Here is a 19,967-nt window from a genome sequence, read left to right on the forward strand (position 1 = left end):
TCATCTCTCTCTTCTCCCACTCCCACACTGTAATTCTCTTCAGCTGTCTCATGAATATGCCCTCTGTTTTTCATCCTCCCTTCCAAGACTGTGAGTGAGATTTTGAGGCTCAGATTGTGTCCTGTGAGTGATATATCTTCTCACACACCCACATCACTTCATTCTGATGCTTAACTGTATGATCCCTGTCAGTCTGTAAGTTCAAAACCACTCATTTAATGATTTTATTTCACTTTAAATTGGCTCATAGTGCCATCTAGAGGTGCATCAAGACATAACACAATTAAATCATTAATCATTAAAATCATGAATGTTTTATTCAGAATTTACATATAATATTTATCATACATTCATAGCACATCAGAAGTAATCTAAATAATGATCCAGAATCACAGAAACTGAAAGAACAAGTTCTGATATTAATATAATTATCATGAGTGAATCAAATACAGATTATTATAAAGAAACTCTTGGATATTTTCATCTGATTTCTGTCAATGTTGTTATTGTTTAAACCCTCTTTAATGCTCATTTCATACTGTAAATAGACTTTCATTTATTCTTTTATCACAGAGTTTTACCACTTCACTGAGAAGATATAACAGACACTTAAGTTGAGTGTTCTTATTTTAAGACATGTAGGGAGTCTTTTGGTGATTGTGGAGCATTTTGGAAAAGAGATTAACTGCTTTGTCAACATACAAGTTGCAAAAGACAACTGAATGAAGAGATCGGTATGGAAAAATGTGTGAAAATGATTGTAAAATCCTGTAATCGTACTCTATATTCTGGATCTTCAAAAAAGTCGCTATGGTTACGCCTTATGAGACTGACCTGGTTTTGTAGACTATGTTGGGTTATTGTTGACATATTTAACCTTTGGAAATCTAAATGTTCTAAGATTGCATAAATTACTAAATACTTGTGAGATTTTCAGTAAGCAGGATCAGATATTACTGTGATTTTCTGTTGTTACAATTTAACTGGTAAAATCCTCAGAGGGGATGTGACATCACAACTCCAGAAGAATGGCAAGAGTGTGTGTGTAAATGTGTGTGTGTATGTGTGTAGATGTGTGTTAGTTACAGGATCAGAGAATGACACTTTTCCTCCGTCATAATCCAGATGAACTCTCGCACGCTCAAGATTCTGTGTGACATGAAACACAGTGGAGGAACGCAATAATAAAAATCCAGTCTTATTGTACTGTACACTCCAGACATCAATCTTAAAGAAATCACTTCCCTTCCTCTGGTTTGATGCTGTAGTTACTCCAAGACTCCAGACTTTATTGTCTTTAACCTCCACATCCCAGCAGTGTGTTCCTGAGTTAAAACCCTCTGAACCCAGAACACATGGATAACAGTTAAATCTCTCTGGATTATCAGGTAATGTTTGACTGTTCTCGCTGACTCTCACACTGGTCAGATCATCAGACAGGATCAGAAGTGGATGTGCAGTGTTTGGATCCAGAATCACAGGAGCTGATGAGAGAAAACAATCAACAGATGCTTTTATTCTCATGTTCATATAATCATCAAGAGTGAATCATATACAGATTATTATGAATTATGAACACGTGTCATATTGATGAAACACTATCAGATATTTTCTGTGATTATTGTCAGTGTTGTTTTTAGTTACACACTCATGTTGAGTCCATTTTTTGGACTCAAGATGGCGCTGAGTATGGCTGCTGCGTTGCGAGCTCCGACACAACATAGCAATGTTTTATTTGTTTTGTTCACAATTCTTATGTTTTTTGTCTTGGATGTTGTCTGCCTTATTGTCTACGACAGACAAACACTTTTGGACATTGGTTCAGCGATCTCACACCGAAAACCGGACTTCACATTCCTCAATGCCGACCCGCTGTTTACAAACACGCAAGCGGAGCCCTTTGTCTGGGCAGCACGGCCGCGGAAACGCAGGAGGAAAAGGGGAAACAGAGCCGGCGTTCTCATCAGAGTAAGACGCCGCGCAAATCGACCCCCGAACGTGCGTAGAGGAAGTGATTCCGACCAGGACAATACGGATCTATCCGAATCAGAAACCATGGATCAATAGCGATGTTCGCGCGGCACTTAATGTGCGGACCTCCGCTTTTAATTCCAGGAACGCGGAGGAGCATAAACAAGCCAGTTATGCCCTCCGAAAAACTATCAAAACAGCAAAACGCTAGTACAGGAGTAAGATTGAAGGACAGTTTAACACCACCAACTCTAGAAGCATGTGGCAGGGAATTAACATCATCACAGACTTTAAAGGGAATAAAAACTCCACCATGAACACCGCTGCCTCTCTACCGGATGAGCTAAATACTTTTTATACTCGTTTCGATGGAAATAACACCGCCCTCGCGGAGAGAGCTCTCGCGGCTGAAGCTACAGAGGTTAGTTCACTCTCCGTCTCTGTAGCGGATGTAACCCGATCCTTCCGACGGGTGAATATCCGCAAAGCCGCGGGCCCAGACGGCATTCCGGGCCGTGTCATCAGAGCGTGCGCGAACCAGCTGGCTGGTGTTTTTACGGACATTTTCAACCTTTCCCTCTCTTTGTCTGTAGTCCCCACATGCTTTAAAACATCCACCATTGTGCCTGTTCCAAAACAATCAAAAATAACTTGCTTAAATGACTGGCGTCCTGTTGCTCTGACCCCCATTATCAGCAAATGTTTTGAGACACTAATCAGAGATTACATCTGCTCTGTGCTGCCTCTCTCTTGACCCGTTGCAGTTTGCTTACCGCAACAACCACTCCACTGATGATGCCATTGCATCTACAATACACACTGCTCTCTCCCACCTGGAAAAAAAGAACACTATGTGAGAATGCTGTTTGTAGACTACAGCTCAGCATTCAACACCATAGTGCCCTCCAAGCTAGATGAGAAACTCCGGCCTCTGGGCTTAAACAGCTCACTGTGCAGCTGGATCCTGGACTTCCTGTCAAGCAGACGCCAGGTGGTTAGAATAGGCAGCAACATCTCCTCATCACTGACCCTCAACACTGGAGCCCCGCAGGGCTGTGTTCTCAGCCCACTACTGTATTCCTTGTACACACATGACTGTGTGGCAACACATAGCTCCAATGCCATCATTAAGTTTGCCGATTATACGACGGTGGTAGGTCTGATCACTGACAATGATGCACACTCTGACACGCTGGTGTCAGGAGCACAACCTCTCCCTCAACATCAGTAAGACAAAGGAGCTTGTGGTGGACTTCAGAAGAAAAGACAGAGAACACAGTCCCATCACCATCAATGGAGCACCGGTGGAGAGAGTCAGCAGCTTCATGTTCCTGGGTGTCCACATCACTGAGGAACTCACATGGTCCATCCACACTGAAGTCGTTGTGAAGAAGGCTCATCAGCGCCTCTTCTTCCTGGGACGGCTGAGGAAGTTTGGAATGAACCGCCACATCCTCACACGGTTCTACACCTGCACTGTAGAGAGCATCCTGACTGGCTGTATCTCCGCCTGGTACGGCAATAGCACCGCCCACAACCGCAAAGCACTGCAAAGGGTGGTGCGAACTGCCAGACACATCATTGGAGGTGAGCTTCCCTCCCTCCAGGAAATATATACAAGGCGGTGTGTGAAAAAAGCTCGGAGGATCATCAGAGACTCCAGCCACCCGAGCCATGGGCTGTTCTCACTGCTACCATCAGGCAGGCGGTATCGCAGCATCAGGACCCGCACCAGCCGACTTCATGACAGCTTCTTCCCCCAAGCAATCAGACTTCTGAACTCTTGATCTCCCACGATCAAAATACATCAGCACTACACTTTATTACCCTTACTCTTATATCTCACACCGGACTATTATAAATTATATTATTATTATTATATTATGTTCTCTCTTAACAACTGACTATCAACCGACAGCCTGAATGTCAATACAGTACAATACTGTACATTCTATATATATATATACTTTTTTTATATATTTTTATTTTTAATTTTTATTGAATAATGTGTATCTATATAGTCCGTATTGTATACTGTACAGTGTATGTTATTATTTGTATATTGTTGAGTGTAATTATGTGTATATCAGATGTTTAAATTGTGTTGTGTTAATTTGATGTTATTGTAAATTGGTATATGTCTCATCACTGTCACGACTGCTATGTTGATCGGAACTGCACCCAAGAATTTCACACACCATTGCACTTGTGTATATGGCTGTGTGACAATAAAGTGATTTGATTTGATTTGATTTGATTTATTATCAGTGTTTAACAGTGAATCACAATACAAACATTAAAAGTGTGCTTCAGAAATGTGAAATGAACTCATGTTTTGGGACACTTCAAATAATAAATCAAATGGAAATGTGGAGATGCTGTAAATATTGTGTGTATCAAACTCTAATCTGCAGCAGTATGGTCATGTTCATTTCAGCAGTTCTGTGTATCATTTTAAAAGTGTGTATAGTGTATATTATTGTAATGTTTATAATGTAGTACAGACTTTTGTTTTTTCAGAATCAGTTTTGTGTAAATATTAAAATGTCACACTCTCAGTGTGCTCGCAGAGATGTTTGGTGGACTCACTCTTGTGGACAATGTCTTGCATCTTCTTCCAGACTCTGAATGTCAGGTTGCCCAAGTAATGTGGCACATTAATGAAAGCTCCAGAAGTCATCTGTGGATCCGGCTGTGAGCTCTGGACTCTGGAAGAACATTCAGGAGTCAGTACTGCAGTGACTTTGACTTCACAACCATAGAGAGGAGACACTTACCTTTCCATTGTCACATTAAAGTTCTGCAAAAGACAAAAAAACACTTGATGATCTCCTCAAATGATCAATAAGAGCAGAAATCAATGATGAGAGTTGGACTGTCACCTTTAGAAATGAGACATCGTCATTGGCTTTCATCATTTCCTCCATGTCTTTGATTGTGTGTGAAAGAGCTGAGATGTGTGTGTTCATCTCCTCAAGCTTCTTCTTCATCATCTGACTCTTCTGCTCCTCTTCCTCTCTCAGTTCAGTGATTGTAGCTTCTTCTTCATCTCGGAGAAACTCATGAAGCTTCTTAAACTCCTCTTTAATCTGACGCTCTGTGTGCTCAGCTTGAGTCTGAAATCACATCAAATTCACTTCAATCAGCTCTGCATTCACACACATCACATCATTTATCACCAAATGTGTTTGATTGTTGATTCTGTATCCTCACCTTGATGTGTTTAACTGATTTATCAAACTCTCCTTTAATGTTTTCTGTGTGTTTGAGTTTCTCTTGTAAAGACTTCAGTGCTGAATTGAGTTCCTCCTGCAATTTAACAAAGTGAAAATACTGTAATATGTTCCTGTATGTAATACATAGTATGATGAATATTGTTTAAAGCTATTTGTTTTTCCTTAATATGACTCAAGAGAAGTTTTTTGTACCTTGTAAGATGGAACAACTTCACTGATGGGTCTGAATTTATGATTGACGTGTTTCTCTGAATCTCTGCACACTAAACACACCGGCTGTTTATCGTGCAGACAGAAGAGTTTGAGTTTCTCACTGTGTAAACTGCAGATCTCCTTCTCATTTCTCTCCTTCACAAACAACTCACATAAGTTCTTCAACGCAAGATTACAAGGAGGTTCATCTGTTGAAGATCTTCTCCTGCAGACAGGACACTCCTGAGTTCTCTTGGTTTTCCAGAACTGTTGAAGACACTCTTTACACACACTGTGACTATACGACAGAACAACAGGATTCTTGTAGATTTCACAGCACACGGGACAAGAAAGTTCTTTCACAGATAGTGAATCCATTTTCACTGTTTATAAAAGCTCCAACGATCTGAACTTTACTTTCACTTTCTGAATGTTGCTTTCAATAATGAATAATCATCAGAATCACCAAAGATCTGCTGTCGACTCTGAAACAAACTTCACAGAAATTATTGTAGAAAGTGTTTCGATTTTGTCCAAAAAATTAATAGAAGAGCCAGTATAACAGGAAATAAATAATAAGACTGTAAATGTTGTATGAGGGTGTAGTTTCTGATCATCTGTGCGTGTGATTGTTCGCAGGTCAGACAGCAAAATCAGGATTCACCGGTTTAACAAGCACCTTCAGAATGAATTTACAGTGAATCTCTCTGGTGTCTTGAATCAGACACATTTACTGAGAATAGGGGCGGACTGGCCATAGGGAGAACCGGGACTTTTCCCAGGTGGGTCAGCAACTTTTCTGGGTGGGTCAGTGCCATTTTTTATTTTCCTGGAGCCCCCCCCCCCAAACACACATAGTGAAAAAGCACATGGAAGTGATTTTCTGAAGTTTGAGTCCACAAATATTTCTATTTAGCATTTAGCAATATTATCTGAATAACGGTTTGAGTGAAAATCTTGCATGTGAATTTTGCATCTTGTGAAAGTGCTTTAATGAAAGAAAACCTGTCCTTTTGTACAAAATGAGTTAACACAGTTAATGTCAAAAAATGTGCTTATTTGATTACTGATCACAAAATTGTTTGGAATCTTAAATATTTCTTATAATCATGTAATCACTAGCACGCAAGCAACAGCGAGAGAAGAGCAGGCTATTTTATTCACACTGGTGGCCAAAAGTTTGGAATAATGTACAAATTTTGCTCTTATGGAAGAAATTGGTGCTTTTATTCACTAAAGTGGCATTCAGCTGATCACAATGTATAGTCAGGACATTAATAGCGTGTAAAATTACTATTACAATTTGAAAAACATGTTCAGAACTTCTTAAACTACTTCAAAGAGTTCTCATCAAAAAATCCTCCACGTGCAGCAATGACAGCTTTACAGATCCTTGTTATTCTAGCTGTCAGTTTGTCCAGATACTCAGGTGACATTTCACCCCACACTTCCTGTAGCACTTCCATAGATGTGACTGTCTTGTCGGGCACTTCTCACGCACCTTACAGTCTAGCTGATCCCACAAAAGCTCAATGGGGTTAAGATCCAGAACACTCTTTTCCAATTATCTGTAGTCCAATGTCTGTGTTTCTTTGCCCACTCTAACCTTTTCTTTTTGTTTTTCTGTTTCAAAAGTGGCTTTTTCTTTGCAATTCTTCCCATAAGGCCTGCACCCCTGAGTCTTCTCTTTACTGTTGTACATGAAACTGGTGTTGAGCGGGTAGAATTCAATGAAGCTGTCAGCTGAGGACATGTGAGGCGTCTATTTCTCAAACTAGAGACTCTGATGTACTTATCCTCTTGTTTAGTTGTACATCTGGTCTTCCACATCTCTTTCTGTCCTTGTTAGAGTCAGTTGTCCTTTGTCTTTGAAGACTGTAGTGTACACATCTTCAGTTTTTTGGCAATTTCAAGCATTGTATAGCCTTCATTCCTCAAAACAATGATTGACTGATGAGTTTCTAGAGAAAGCTGTTTCTTTTTTGCCATTTTTGACCTACTATTGACCTTAAGACATGCCAGTTTTCACTCAGCTCAAATCATATTGTGTGTAGGCTATCCTTTTCTAATTTTTAAAACCCAAAGAAATCACGCTCACTTCTTTCTCTTTTACATGGGTAAATAAACACTAGATAGCATGACTTTATTTCGGTAAGGCATAAAATGCAAACATCTCTTTTCTGTGCCAATCACTGATCTGTTAGTCCCAAATAGCCTCAAACTTTATATCTAATCTTACCTTGGGTTGTTAGCTTTAAACGGAGTAAAAGAAAATACTTGTTTACTTGTTTATCAGCTTGCCAAGGTGAATAATCCAATGTTGTGTCAAAAAAATGTGGAACAAAATATGAAGTCTGGTAGAAACAGTATGAGGAACAAATCATCAGCAAAATAGGTTCCCATCTATAGAAGATGAAATATTATCCATCATTGTAAAGATGGGATTCTCTGCTTTCCATTGACACATAGATTGGACTTCTAGACAACTCACAAGTTAAGATATTCAACAAAACATTGTGGAAAAAAAACTTGTCTGTAGGTGAGGGCTAAAATGCGTTACAGCACCACCTATATTTCAGATCTGTATAATGTGACGGAAGGTCATAGAGAAAAAATATATATTTTCTAGTACTTGCAACCATCCAGTGGAAATAAATAAAACTTTTTTCTTAAATAGAGGACAAAGAACTGAAATGGCATGCTTTTAAACTTTAGACAATTTTTTTTATATATATGTTTATCATACATTTTAAAATATTTACAATGTTATTTATTAATTATTGCAATCATTTCTTAAAACATAGGGGGTTATCTGTAAAATGAGACCATTTTTATGAAATTAGTTCACTGTCTGTGTGAACAGGGGGCTTTTAAATTTGAGTATGAAAAAGTTGAGGCGGCATCCCAAAAATCCTGCAGAGCATAAGAGGTTAAGACAAAACTGCATTACTTCATACGCAACAGTCAGCGTTTGCACTCGTTTTCTCAAAGAGATGTTGGAATTTACATTAAAACTCTGTTCACCTCTTCTAACAAAAAAAATCAAAACTTGGGATGTGTGAATGAATTTCTGTCTTAATATAACATTTAGTATAATATGACCCCATAGCTCTGTTATTCATGACTTTATTTATCTGTCTCTGTACACTTATTTCTTCTTAATTTAATTACTCCCTCCATATCCATTTTCTCTCATGTCTATTTTTATCTTTATATTCATTATTTTGGCACTTTTGTTTAATCCCCTTGGCACTGAGGTTTATTTCTCTTTTTGTTTTTCTGTTCTGAAAACTCGTGTCTGTTATTGCAATACAATAAAAAGAAGCATGTTTTTTTTCTGGTGTTTTCTCTTTGGTCATCATCCACTTCAGACACTCGGAGAACTTAAACAGTCATAAATAATGGGCTTACAGTCTAGACAGTGCAGATTCACTGTTTTTAAGCAGCATGTCAATGGCATGAGAATATAAGATGTATTTATAGATCTTTCCAGAATTTATCCGTGTTTTTAATAAGTTTGTGATGAATAAAAAGATATCTATTGAATAAAAGTCTCTTTGCCTTTCATTGGTGGAAATGGACCTGTGTGATCATTTTGTGTGTGGATATTAATTCCACGTTTGTGTATATTCCCTGGATAAAATTGGAGTTGACTACATTCCTTATATAATTCCAAAATCTTAATTTAGGCTTTTTCCTGATAAACATTTCTTTCCGCAGGTCACTCGCCACATAACTGTTATGTTTGACAGTGTAAAAATGCAAAATCATTTTAATTACAATTACAAAATAAATGATTTTGATTATTTCTAGATAAACTTGTTTGTCTTGTTTACTGTTTACATATTGCCTGATGTCACAATTAAAGCCCATCCTTCATAATCTTTCTTATTTTGTTTTATATTGAGTAACATTAATATTTGGACAGAAAATATCTAAATTCACATTATAAATCTTTTTCATTTACATTATTAAATCAAAGAGTAATAAATGTAACTTCATGTATTTTTAGCTTAATTGTTTCTAACTCAATTGAGTTTCAATTTAATTCACACATGTTGGCTATTAACTGCTGACATGTGAAATATTTAGCCAATTTTAGACTAAAAAGAACGTTTGTACAAATGAGCAAAAAACACCAAAACATTTATATAACCTTATAAAACCTAATAAAGTAATAAGCAAACCATAGTAGAGCATGTAATGATGCAAATATATATTGAAGGATATTCATTTCTAACCTTCAAAATATTCAGCTGATTATATCAAGACTCCAGTCATTTTATTTGCTCTTTCAAATAATTCATCATTTACACAATAGTCCTTTTGATATTCTTTGATAATGCACAATTTTGCAGACCAGCAGACACGTGCACATAGTCTCATCTGGTTATGAAGAGTGTGTGTAAAGACCTGCCAAGAACAGACGTTTTCACACATCTTATGTATTTCCATATTCATTTAATAGAGTAAATCTAACAAACCTTTTCTTATTTCTTAAAGAATATAAAGTATATTTATATGACTGTGCTTTGTGTTATATTACCCTGACATTAATATAAATAAATCCAGTAAACTAGTCATCGCTGTTGTGTTGGGGTTTCTAATCTTTCTCTCTTCTGACCGTCATCATCTCTATTATTTCCTCTTTTGGAAAGTCATGGAAACGTAATAGTGGATTTTTTTATTTTGCTGTTGGAGCAAATGGGAACACAAAGACTATATTTGCTGTGGTCTCCCATTCATTACTACAGAAGTTTACCCTGCTATATTTGATTCATTTTAGATCATTTATAGAGTCACACCCTTTATTGAGCCTGTAGAGAAAGCATGAAATGCAGGAAACTGAAATCCTGACATGTTCTATACATTCAGCAGACATAAACAGAAGTGCTGGTCATTGGTTGATTGTTCCGGAAGAGATACGGGCCAGTCAGTGAACTCTCCATCTGTTCAGACATCCTGCATAAACAGAAATAAATGCATAATTAGCTATAATGAAAAGTGATCTAACAGTGCATTAAATGTGTATATTAAAACTGTATCAGGGTCTACAGTATCTCAGCTCTCATGAGGACAGAGAGAAGAGAGAATAGAGACTCTGCATTGATGTAGCACACGTCCTACACCCCACACTACACAACACATGTAACGCAGGGCTCTAACAGTGTGCACACGCAACATTAACATGTCTTTATATGAGATGAGAACATTTATTTGTACTTCAACTGTGTTTTAAGACAGACAGCAGAGGCTTTACCTTCAGTAGAGAAACGACTGCAACTTTCTGGAGCTTTTCAAATACGCTGGTGTGGATTTATTTACATCAGTCCAAACTACCTATAGTGAGGAAAAACTACCTGCAGCAAAATCACAGATATGAACGTCAACAACAACAACATGTTCAGATTGCATTCCATTCTTAAAACCCATTAATGAGCTTTAAAGTCTAATGGTACTGATCTACTTATATTTGATAATATGTTTAATTCTAGCAGTAGAAAAGTGTATATACCTTTAATGACCGTGTGATTCACTGACACGTGTTTCTCGTCTTTGTTTCCGTGTTCAGTCTGTTACAACATGATGATGTTTATCACCATCTATCTTTCAGATCTTCTTCTTTTGGTTTTTGGTGATTCAGTCTGTGTATATCGCCACTTACTGAACTGTAATGCACTCATGATTTAATTAATCTTTTCCTTTAACCTTCAATTGTTTCGATATCCTTCTCTCCCTGCTTTCTTACACAACTTACTTACAAAAGATGCTTATTAAAAATAGATCAAGTTGTGTTTTTTTTAGATATGCAGCCAATAACCTACAAACAAGGAAGTCTTAAATAATGCCTAAAGACTCTAACTAAATTAATCTGACTCGATACATGTGTTAACGAACTATGATAATGACCTACTCGGACAACACATTGTTTCCTAGAGCTGCAGAAAATCCTCAAAACAGACACAAGCAGCGTATCTATCAACCACAAATAATATAATATTGAGCGACAGCCGTCGGAGTCGCACTAAAGTGACGTCACCTCCCCCTCTTCCACTGATTGGCTAGAGGAGCTGTCGATCAAGAACTAGTGGACCAATAGTGACGCAAAACACCCCCTGATTTACATGAAACTCACCTCACAAGTTTTGGAAAACCAAGCGCAGAACTTGGAAACAAAAGCAAAGAAAAATACAGCGTAAGCGTACATAAAAAATTAAAATATGTAAAATTGTCAGAACACAAGAAATAGTAATATTGTCACGTTTCGTAGAAATGAGGCAGGATATAAGTGCAGCAGTCCTTTAATTCACAATGATAAGAAAGCGAGGATACACAGAAGACGATGACTAAGGTTACAAAACAAGACAGCCGTTTGGGTTACCATAAACTATGTAACTATAAACAACGAACAAGAACTGACAATGTTGGAATTAAACTAGAGGGTATTTATACACAAGGTGCTGATGACGGAAACGAGAACAGGCGAGAACAATGGGGAACTGAGGGCAGTGCATTCTGGGAAATGTAGTCCGGGGGAAACAGAAGCCTGAGGACGAAAACCACTTCAAAATAAGAGTCCTTGGAAACACGGTGTCTGTGACAAATATAACCAAGGAAAACATGATTTTGTTTGCAGTTCTGATGACTTTGCTTTAAATTTTATTTTTTTGCAGCATATTTTAAATGTGTTTATATATTTTTGATTCATACTTGTTATTTTTTTATCTGCGCTACTTATTTTGATCTGCGCTCCCCTTTCTTCCGAATTTGGAATGCCCAATTCCCAATGCGCTCCAAGTCCTCGTGGTGTCGTAGTGACGAATCTCAGTTGCCTCCGTGTCTGAGACCATCAACCCGCGCATCTTATCTTGTTGAGCGCGTTACCGTGGAGACGTAGCGCATGTGGAGGCTTCACGCTATTCTCCGAGGCATCCATGCACAACTCACCACGCACCTCACCGAGAGCCAGAACCACATTATAGTGACCACAAGGAGGTGACCACATGTGACATACCCACCCTAGCAACCGGACCAATTGGTTGCTTAGGAAGCCTGACTGGATGATCTGCACTTTTTATTTATTTTTGTGCTTATTATTTTTTTTATCTGGGCTTATTATTTTGATTCATGCTTATTTTTGGATCCGTGACCGCAATATATTTTGACGGGATTTTGATCCCATAGCTTTGTTCCCACTCTAGTTCAATCAAGACCCCATGATTCAGATGGCACTGTGTGTTCAGCTCCTCCATCCTCCACACAGAACCCCTCATGATCCTAAAAGTGTGGAATAGCATCATTAATCTAATGTATATTAAATTATTTTATTCAAACCTGTACTATTTAAGTACTGCATCAAAATCCTGTACCCTACTTGATCCCATTATACTCCCAACCCAATAAAAATTCAAATCCTTATCTTTTCGTATCCTTATTTAATATCACCCTTACCCAAAGGAACGCTAACATCCACTTCTTTCCTTTTTAAATCATTTTTAGCTAGCTCATCTGCCACTTCATTACCAGATTTCCATTCATGCGGTGGTACCCAACAGAATCCTACTTCCACTCCTTTCCTATGTATTTGCCACAGCAACATAAATATTTAATTCATCAGATCTTAACAGATGCAGAATCAGAACACACCAGCACTCTGTCTGGTCTTATCTCCTCTACCCACATTAATCCTGTAATAATAGCAACACTTTCTACAGCATATATTGACAACTCTGATGTTAGTCTCTTTGATATAGATATATATATATACTCCCACTCCTGTAATCTCTAGATTTGTGTCTCTTGAACCATCTGTATAGTTGAGTTCTTGTATAAAATCTTTCCTTGATATGTTTCTTTACATTATATTTAATTTGTCCTATTTCTTCCCATTCTCTTCTCTTATCTAGTGTCTCCAAATCTATTTCTTACAGCTTGTAAATTATATCACTAACCACATTCCATTCACATATCTCAGCAATTTCAACTGAGATTAATGTCATACATGATGTTGTATTTCTCGTTACGTTAAATCTAGTGTCTTGCCCTGTATTTAAACAAACTAAAGACCTATCTTTAATGAACTGTTCAACTATTTCCCCATTGGAATCTATTTTCGTACTACCCCATAACCAATTGCGTGCATTAAAATCACCGCACCATAACTCCTTTTTTCCCCATTCCCTCCAACCTTCTCAAGCAAACATTGCGTCATTTTTGAATATGCATTATAAAAATTATATACAGTAAGTGATCCCCCTTGATAATACATTTCTACCAGAACACATTCTGCTTCTTTAACTTCAGGAATAGTGTCAGGACTGGTGTGAAGTGCACACTGTACAGTGCATATAACATTGAGTCTGAATGAGCCCCCACCTGTACAAACATAACAGTGATTAGTATTTACTACTTTTTATAGAGGCATTCAGTTGATATTATTATCTTTACTGTATTTCGGACAGTTTGCATTACAAGCATGTACAGGGAGGTGATAAGTGTGGGTGTCAGCTATAATGTGAAAGGTCAGGTGACATTATAATGAAATCTAAATTAAACTTGACATATCTCACTTTTATGTCAGGGCCTCTTCTGGATCCTTACGTCATGGCCAGCGAGGAGAAACTGTAAGACATCCATCCACAACCGTGGATATTCAAATTGCTGCACGGGCTTGAGGGCCTTAATTTGGTGGACTCTAAATTTGGCCCTGTGCCATTTGGGTCTGTGCTCTCTTACCAGTTTCCTCCTGAAATAAATAGAGACATTATTAAACACCCTGGTGCCCCTGAGTTTCCTCAGTTGCCTGTTGACGGTTACAACTTTAAATTTCCAATAGATTTCGATCCCAACTACAAGCAACAATGCCACTTGGAGAGCCTAAAGGTGTCACGGGAGATCTCTGCTGCTATTGGGGCAGAAACCCAACTGCAGTCAAAATGCCAGCTGTGGACTCAGGAACGCAAACCCCGTCTTACAGCCAGAAGATTGAAATATGCCATGTTCGTGGGGAGTCTTCTGCCAAAGCCCTGGCAGCCCGCATTCTGAGAGAAACTCCTCAGACAGGCGCTATGAAAAGAGAGTTGGATCTTAAACCTGAGATACTGCGGCAATATTCAGATTTTTGTGATGTCTCTGTGACACAATGTGGGATCATCATCCACCCTGATGCACCTCACGTTGCAGCCAGCCCTGATGCTAAAGTCTTCAACCCAAGAGAAACCGCAGTTTGGGCTGGCTGAAGTAAAGAGTTGCAATGTTGAAAATGTTGCACAAGATAAACACCTGTGGCTGGATTCATGAAATGTTCTTAAGAAGAAATTTCTTCTTAAATACCATTTTATTCGTAATTTCTAACTTAAGAAAAAACTTAAGAAGCATTCAAATTCTCTGAATTTTTTGGTTCTTAAATATCATCGTAAATAACATGTTAAAGTTTAGGATAACCTCACAGTTGTCTTAAATCCTAAAAGGTAAAATTGTTTCATGAATTTACGGAGTTGTTTCTCATGTTGAGTCTTAAGACGCAATGGGCTGTTTATGTAGAAATGTGATTTTAGACCAAAACACATTTTTGACTGTTTTGTGTTTAATGATATTTTGATTTTCAGCTTGTAAACCAGGTAAATGTTTTCACCAAATTCAAATAAAATAAATGTTGTTTTGAAGCTTCTTAATGTGGTGACCGATCATGCTTATTCAAACGGATGCACTGCATATAGTGCGCTCTCTACACGATCTTTAGTGTTCATAGAAATATAATAATTACAACATTAGAAAGCTGAGACTTTCTTTATCACCCTTTCCTATTTACCCGCCCCTTAATTTCCAACGTGATATAATTATCAAGCTTCCCAAGGAGAACTTTTTCCTTGCAGTGATTACTCCACTTTCCACCCTAGATACTCCAACCTCCAGCATTGAGAGCTTTTCTCCATTCAACTCTTTAATCTTAAGAAGCTTGTTTCTTTGAGCAACATTATTAACGATCACCAGAACTCTCCCTTGTCCCAGACATCTAGCCATGCTAACAGATCCAATCATTTTTCCTATAGCCTTTGATAGCCCTATTGGATGCATATGTTTTCCTGAGGTATTGTCAAAAGTCATCATCACCTTATGTGAATTCAGTATATTCTGACTTGTTTTGGTCTTTTTTGTATTCCCTCCTTGTGCCGCCATCAGGGTAGTGAACCATGGATTTTGTCTCAATGACACTAGCCGACAGGGTAGTGATTAACATTGTACATATGTTCTTATTCTCACCTCTGGGAGTGGAGTAATCAGAGCTTCTAACACCAATACAAACCATCTGGTCAGTGATCAACTGTCTTCCCCTGTAAAGATCTGGGAAGAGAGGGAAGATACATGCAGGTTGTAAAACCTGGCAAAGGTGTTAGTGGAAGCCTGACCTGCAGCCAGACATATGCCTTCTAGAGACACGTGTTTCACCCATGCCCAGGAGAAGGCCATACTGCTGGTCGAATGAGCTTTTATGCCCCTGGGGCATTGTGTACCTTGCTGGTTATATGCGAGCGCAATAGCATCCACTATCCAGTGGGACATTATTTGCTTGAAGCGGCCAAACCCTTTGTGCATCCTCCAAAGCAAACAAAAAGTTGTTCTGACACCCTGAATTGACTTGTTTGGGCAATGTACATACTTAATGCCCTCACAGGGTGTAGTCTCTTAGCCTCATTCGACTCAAAGGGAGCAGGGGAGAATGCTTGTAAGATAGCAACCTTAGCCCTAAAGGGGGTTGCCAGCACTTTGGGTGCCTTACCTTCTTCCCTGGGCTTAAAAATGGCCTTTGACAGACCTGGTCAGAACTCTACACTGGAGTTTTTGATCAAAAGGGCTTGAAAGTCCCCACTATGTTTGACTGATTCCAAAGCCATTAGCAGCACAGTCTTCAGTCAGAGATGGCGTAAACTTACCGCCTCTAGTGGCTCAAACGGGGACCTTGTAAGTGCATTTAATACCAGCGCCAAGTCCCAGACCGGGACATTGGTGGTGCTAGAAAGTATTGGATGTCTTGCACCTTGCAAGAATCCACTGACCAGAGGGGGGTTGCCTACCGACATGCCTCAATAACGTCATAAAACTTACATTAAATCCCACTTGTGCAAATTGCACTTAATGTGTAAGGTTATAACAAGTGTCAAAAAAGCTCAACATAATGCACCCTAGTTTTTTTTTAACAGAAATGGAATTAGCTATGCTAAATGCTGGCTTACCTGGTGTAGAATCGGATATCATCATCAGAGCCGACAAACCACTGCAATCCAAACTCTCGCTGAACACATAGCTCCTGTAGCTGATTCCTCAGGTCCTCCACTTCATTGGAGAGTTCTTGTATTTTATAACTACTTAAGTCAGATGATCAGGGCTCAGGAACTGTAGAGTAATCATGATCACTTGCTACATCCATGGGAATGGGTTCAATGGTGATTACCTCGACAGGTCTCTCTCTCCTCTCCCATACATTGGGACGTTGTAGGAAGGATGTAGTTGTTCCAATGAAAGAGCACTGCCATGGAACCCTTCACTAGTCTCCTTCGAGCCTCTATGGTTTGTGGTTCAGTGAGCTGATCTGGTATAAAATTGTCTGCTATATACTATTATGTGAGGAGTAATGATGAAATGGTCTCGCCGTATGTTTACCAACCTCTGCTTTCCCAAATCGGCCTTGATTGGAAATCCGTGAAAACTTAACGTCCCATTAAACTTTGAAGACGCTGTACACAGTGGAGCACAACAGTGTTCCTTGTATTGCTTTTGCTGTCTTTGAAATTTACAAATCATTTTGAACTGTTGTTTTGGAAATTCAATGGAAATGGCAGACGTATACCCACAATTGGAATCTAGAAGTACTTAGATGCCTCATATTGTTGGGGATTTTTTCCACTTTGAAGTCATGACACAAAGATATTCAGTATTGTATAATAATAATAATAATGATTAACATTACACTATTTCACATAATGGTTTTTATCAGTTATCTCATGCACCTGTTTTTCTGTTTTTTCACATATCCCAACTAAGCTGGGGTCAGAGTGCAGGGTCAGCCATGATATGGCACCCCTGGAGTGGATACGGTCAAGGGCCTTGCTTGAGGGCCCAACAGTGGCATCTTGCCAGTGTTGGGGCTTGAACCTCTGACTTCTGATCAGTAACCCAGAGCCTTAACCACTGAGCCACCACTCCCCCTAATGTTGTATTCTTATTTAAAATGCATTAATTTTGTATAATACATAACAATATAACTTCTTTATAACATAGCTAGTATATGCCTCACCTCGAAGCTGTTAACGATGATGTTTCTTTTCAATTACACTTTCTCTCTGGATCAGTTCTTAATGGCAGAACTGGCGCGAACAAGTAATCAAATCAAATCAAATCAAATCACTTTATTGTCACACAACCATATACACAAGTGCAATAGTGTGTGAAATTCTTGGGTGCAGTTCCGAGCAACATAGTAGTCGTGACAGTGATGAGACATATACCAATTTACAATAAACATCAGATTAACACAGCACAATTTAAAATCTAATATACACATAATTACACACAACACAATATACAAATAATAACATACAATGTACAGTATACAATACACACAATATAGGATACACATTAAACAATAAAAAAAAGTATATGTAGTATATATAAAATGTACAGTAGGTTGTATTGTACTGTATTGACATTCAGGCTGTCGGTTGATAGTAAGTTGCCAGTGTGTTGTTAAGAGAGAACATAATATAATAATAATAATATAATTTATGACAGTCCGGTGTGAGATATAAGAGTAAGGGTAATAAAGTGTAGTGCTGATGTATTTTGATCGTGGGAGATCAAGAGTTCAAAAGTCTGATTGCTTGGGGGAAGAAGCTATCATGGAGCCGGCTGGTGCGGGTCCTGATGCTGCGATACCGCCTGCCTGATGGTAGCAGTGAGAACAGCCCATGGCTCGGGGGGCTGGAGTCTCTGATGATCCTCTGAGCTTTTTCACACACCACCTGGTATATATGTCCTGGAGGGAGGGAAGCTCACCTCCGATGATGTGTCTGGCAGTTCGCACCACCCTTTTCAGGGCTTTGCGGTTGTGGGCAGTGCTATTGCCGTACCAGGCGGAGATGCAGTCAGTCAGGATGCTCTCTACAGTGCAGGTGTAGAACCGTGTGAGGATGTGGCAGTTCATTCCAAACTTCCTCAGCCATCTCAGGAAGAAGAGGCGCTGATGAGCCTTCTTCACAACGACTTCGGTGTGGATGGACCATGTGAGTTCCTCAGTGATGTGGACACCCAGGAACTTGAAGCTGCTGACTCTCTCCACTGGTGCTCCATTGATGGAGATGGGACTGTGTTCTCCATCTCTTCTCCTGAAGTACACCACAAGCTCCTTTGTCTTACTGATGTTGAGGGAGAGGTTGTGCTCCTGACACCAGTGTGTCAGAGTGTGCACCTCCTCTCTGTAGGCTGTTTCATCATTGTCAGTGATCAGACCTACCACCGTTGTATCATCAGCAAACTTAATGATGGCATTGGAGCTGTGTGTTGCCACACAGTCATGTGTGTACAGGGAATACAGGAGTGGGCTGAGAACACAGCCCTGCGGGGCTCCAGTGTTGAGGGTCAGTGATGAGGAGATGTTGCTGCCCATTCTAACCACCTGGCATCTGCTTGACAGGAAGTCCAGGATCCGCTTTGCGGATATTCACCCGTCGGAAGGATCGGGTTACATCCGCTACAGAGACGGAGAGTGAACTAACCTCTGTAGCTTCGGCCGCGAGAGCTCTCTCCGTGAGGGCGGTGTTATTTCCCTCGAAACGAGCATAAAAAGTATTTAGCTCATCCGGGAGAGAGGCAGCGGTGTTCACGGCGGAGTTTTTATTCCCTTTAAAGTCTGTGATGATATTAATTACCTGCCACATGCTTCTAGAGTTGGTGGTGTTGAACTGTCCTTCAGTCTTGTTCCTGTACTAGCGTTTGGCTGCTCTGATAGTTTTGCGGAGGGCATAACTGGCTTGTTTATGCTCCTCCGCGTTCCCGGAATTAAAAGCGGAGGTCCGCACATTAAGTGCCGCGCGAACATCGCTATTAATCAAAGGTTTCTGGTTCGGATAGATCCGTATTTTTTTGGTCGTTACGACGTCCTCTACACACTTTCTGATGAAACACGTTATGCTATCAGCGTAAAGCTCGATGTCGTCATCAGAGGCGGACCGGAACATCTCCCAGTCCGTGTGATCAAAACAGTCCTGTAGCGTAGAGTCTGATTGGACCGACCAGCACTGGATCGTTCTGAGGGTGGGTGCTTCCTGTTTTTGCCTGTAAGCGGGCAGAAGCTGAATGGAAGAGTGGTACGATTTGCCAAATGGTAGGCAGGGGAGGGATTTGTAGCCGTCCTGGAAGGGAGAGTAGCAATGGTCCCCTCGTGTGTTAAAACTAATGTGTTGGTGGTATTTTGGTGCGACTGATTTGAAACTGGCTTTATTAAAGTCCCCGGTCACAATGAACACGGCCTCAGGGTACGCAGTTTCCTGCTTGCTTATAATCCCATACAGT

At 39.5% G+C, this 19,967-nt stretch overlaps 1 protein-coding gene and 1 long non-coding RNA gene across 2 annotated transcripts; both read right to left on the reverse strand.

The window, feature by feature from the left end:
• Positions 1–362: 362 nt before the first annotated feature.
• On the reverse strand, positions 363–5,942 carry LOC127452205 (nuclear factor 7, ovary-like). Its single transcript, XM_051717550.1, has 6 exons — positions 5,400–5,942; positions 5,185–5,280; positions 4,854–5,087; positions 4,749–4,771; positions 4,561–4,679; positions 363–1,484 (listed from the first exon to the last, which is right to left on the reverse strand). The coding sequence occupies exons 1-6, from the start codon at positions 5,775–5,777 to the stop codon at positions 973–975; spliced, it is 1,362 nt and encodes a 453-aa protein (XP_051573510.1). The 5' UTR covers positions 5,778–5,942; the 3' UTR covers positions 363–972.
• Positions 5,943–9,660: 3,718 nt separating this feature from the next.
• LOC127452212 (uncharacterized) lies at positions 9,661–11,835 on the reverse strand. Its single transcript, XR_007899219.1, has 3 exons — positions 10,915–11,835; positions 10,660–10,759; positions 9,661–10,361 (listed from the first exon to the last, which is right to left on the reverse strand). It is a non-coding gene; the product is annotated as an uncharacterized LOC127452212 (long non-coding RNA).
• Between the last annotated feature and the right edge of the window lie 8,132 nt (positions 11,836–19,967).

The sequence above is a fragment of the Myxocyprinus asiaticus genome, chromosome 14 (genome assembly GCF_019703515.2).
Source record: "Myxocyprinus asiaticus isolate MX2 ecotype Aquarium Trade chromosome 14, UBuf_Myxa_2, whole genome shotgun sequence".
Lineage (NCBI taxonomy): Eukaryota > Metazoa > Chordata > Actinopteri > Cypriniformes > Catostomidae > Myxocyprinus > Myxocyprinus asiaticus.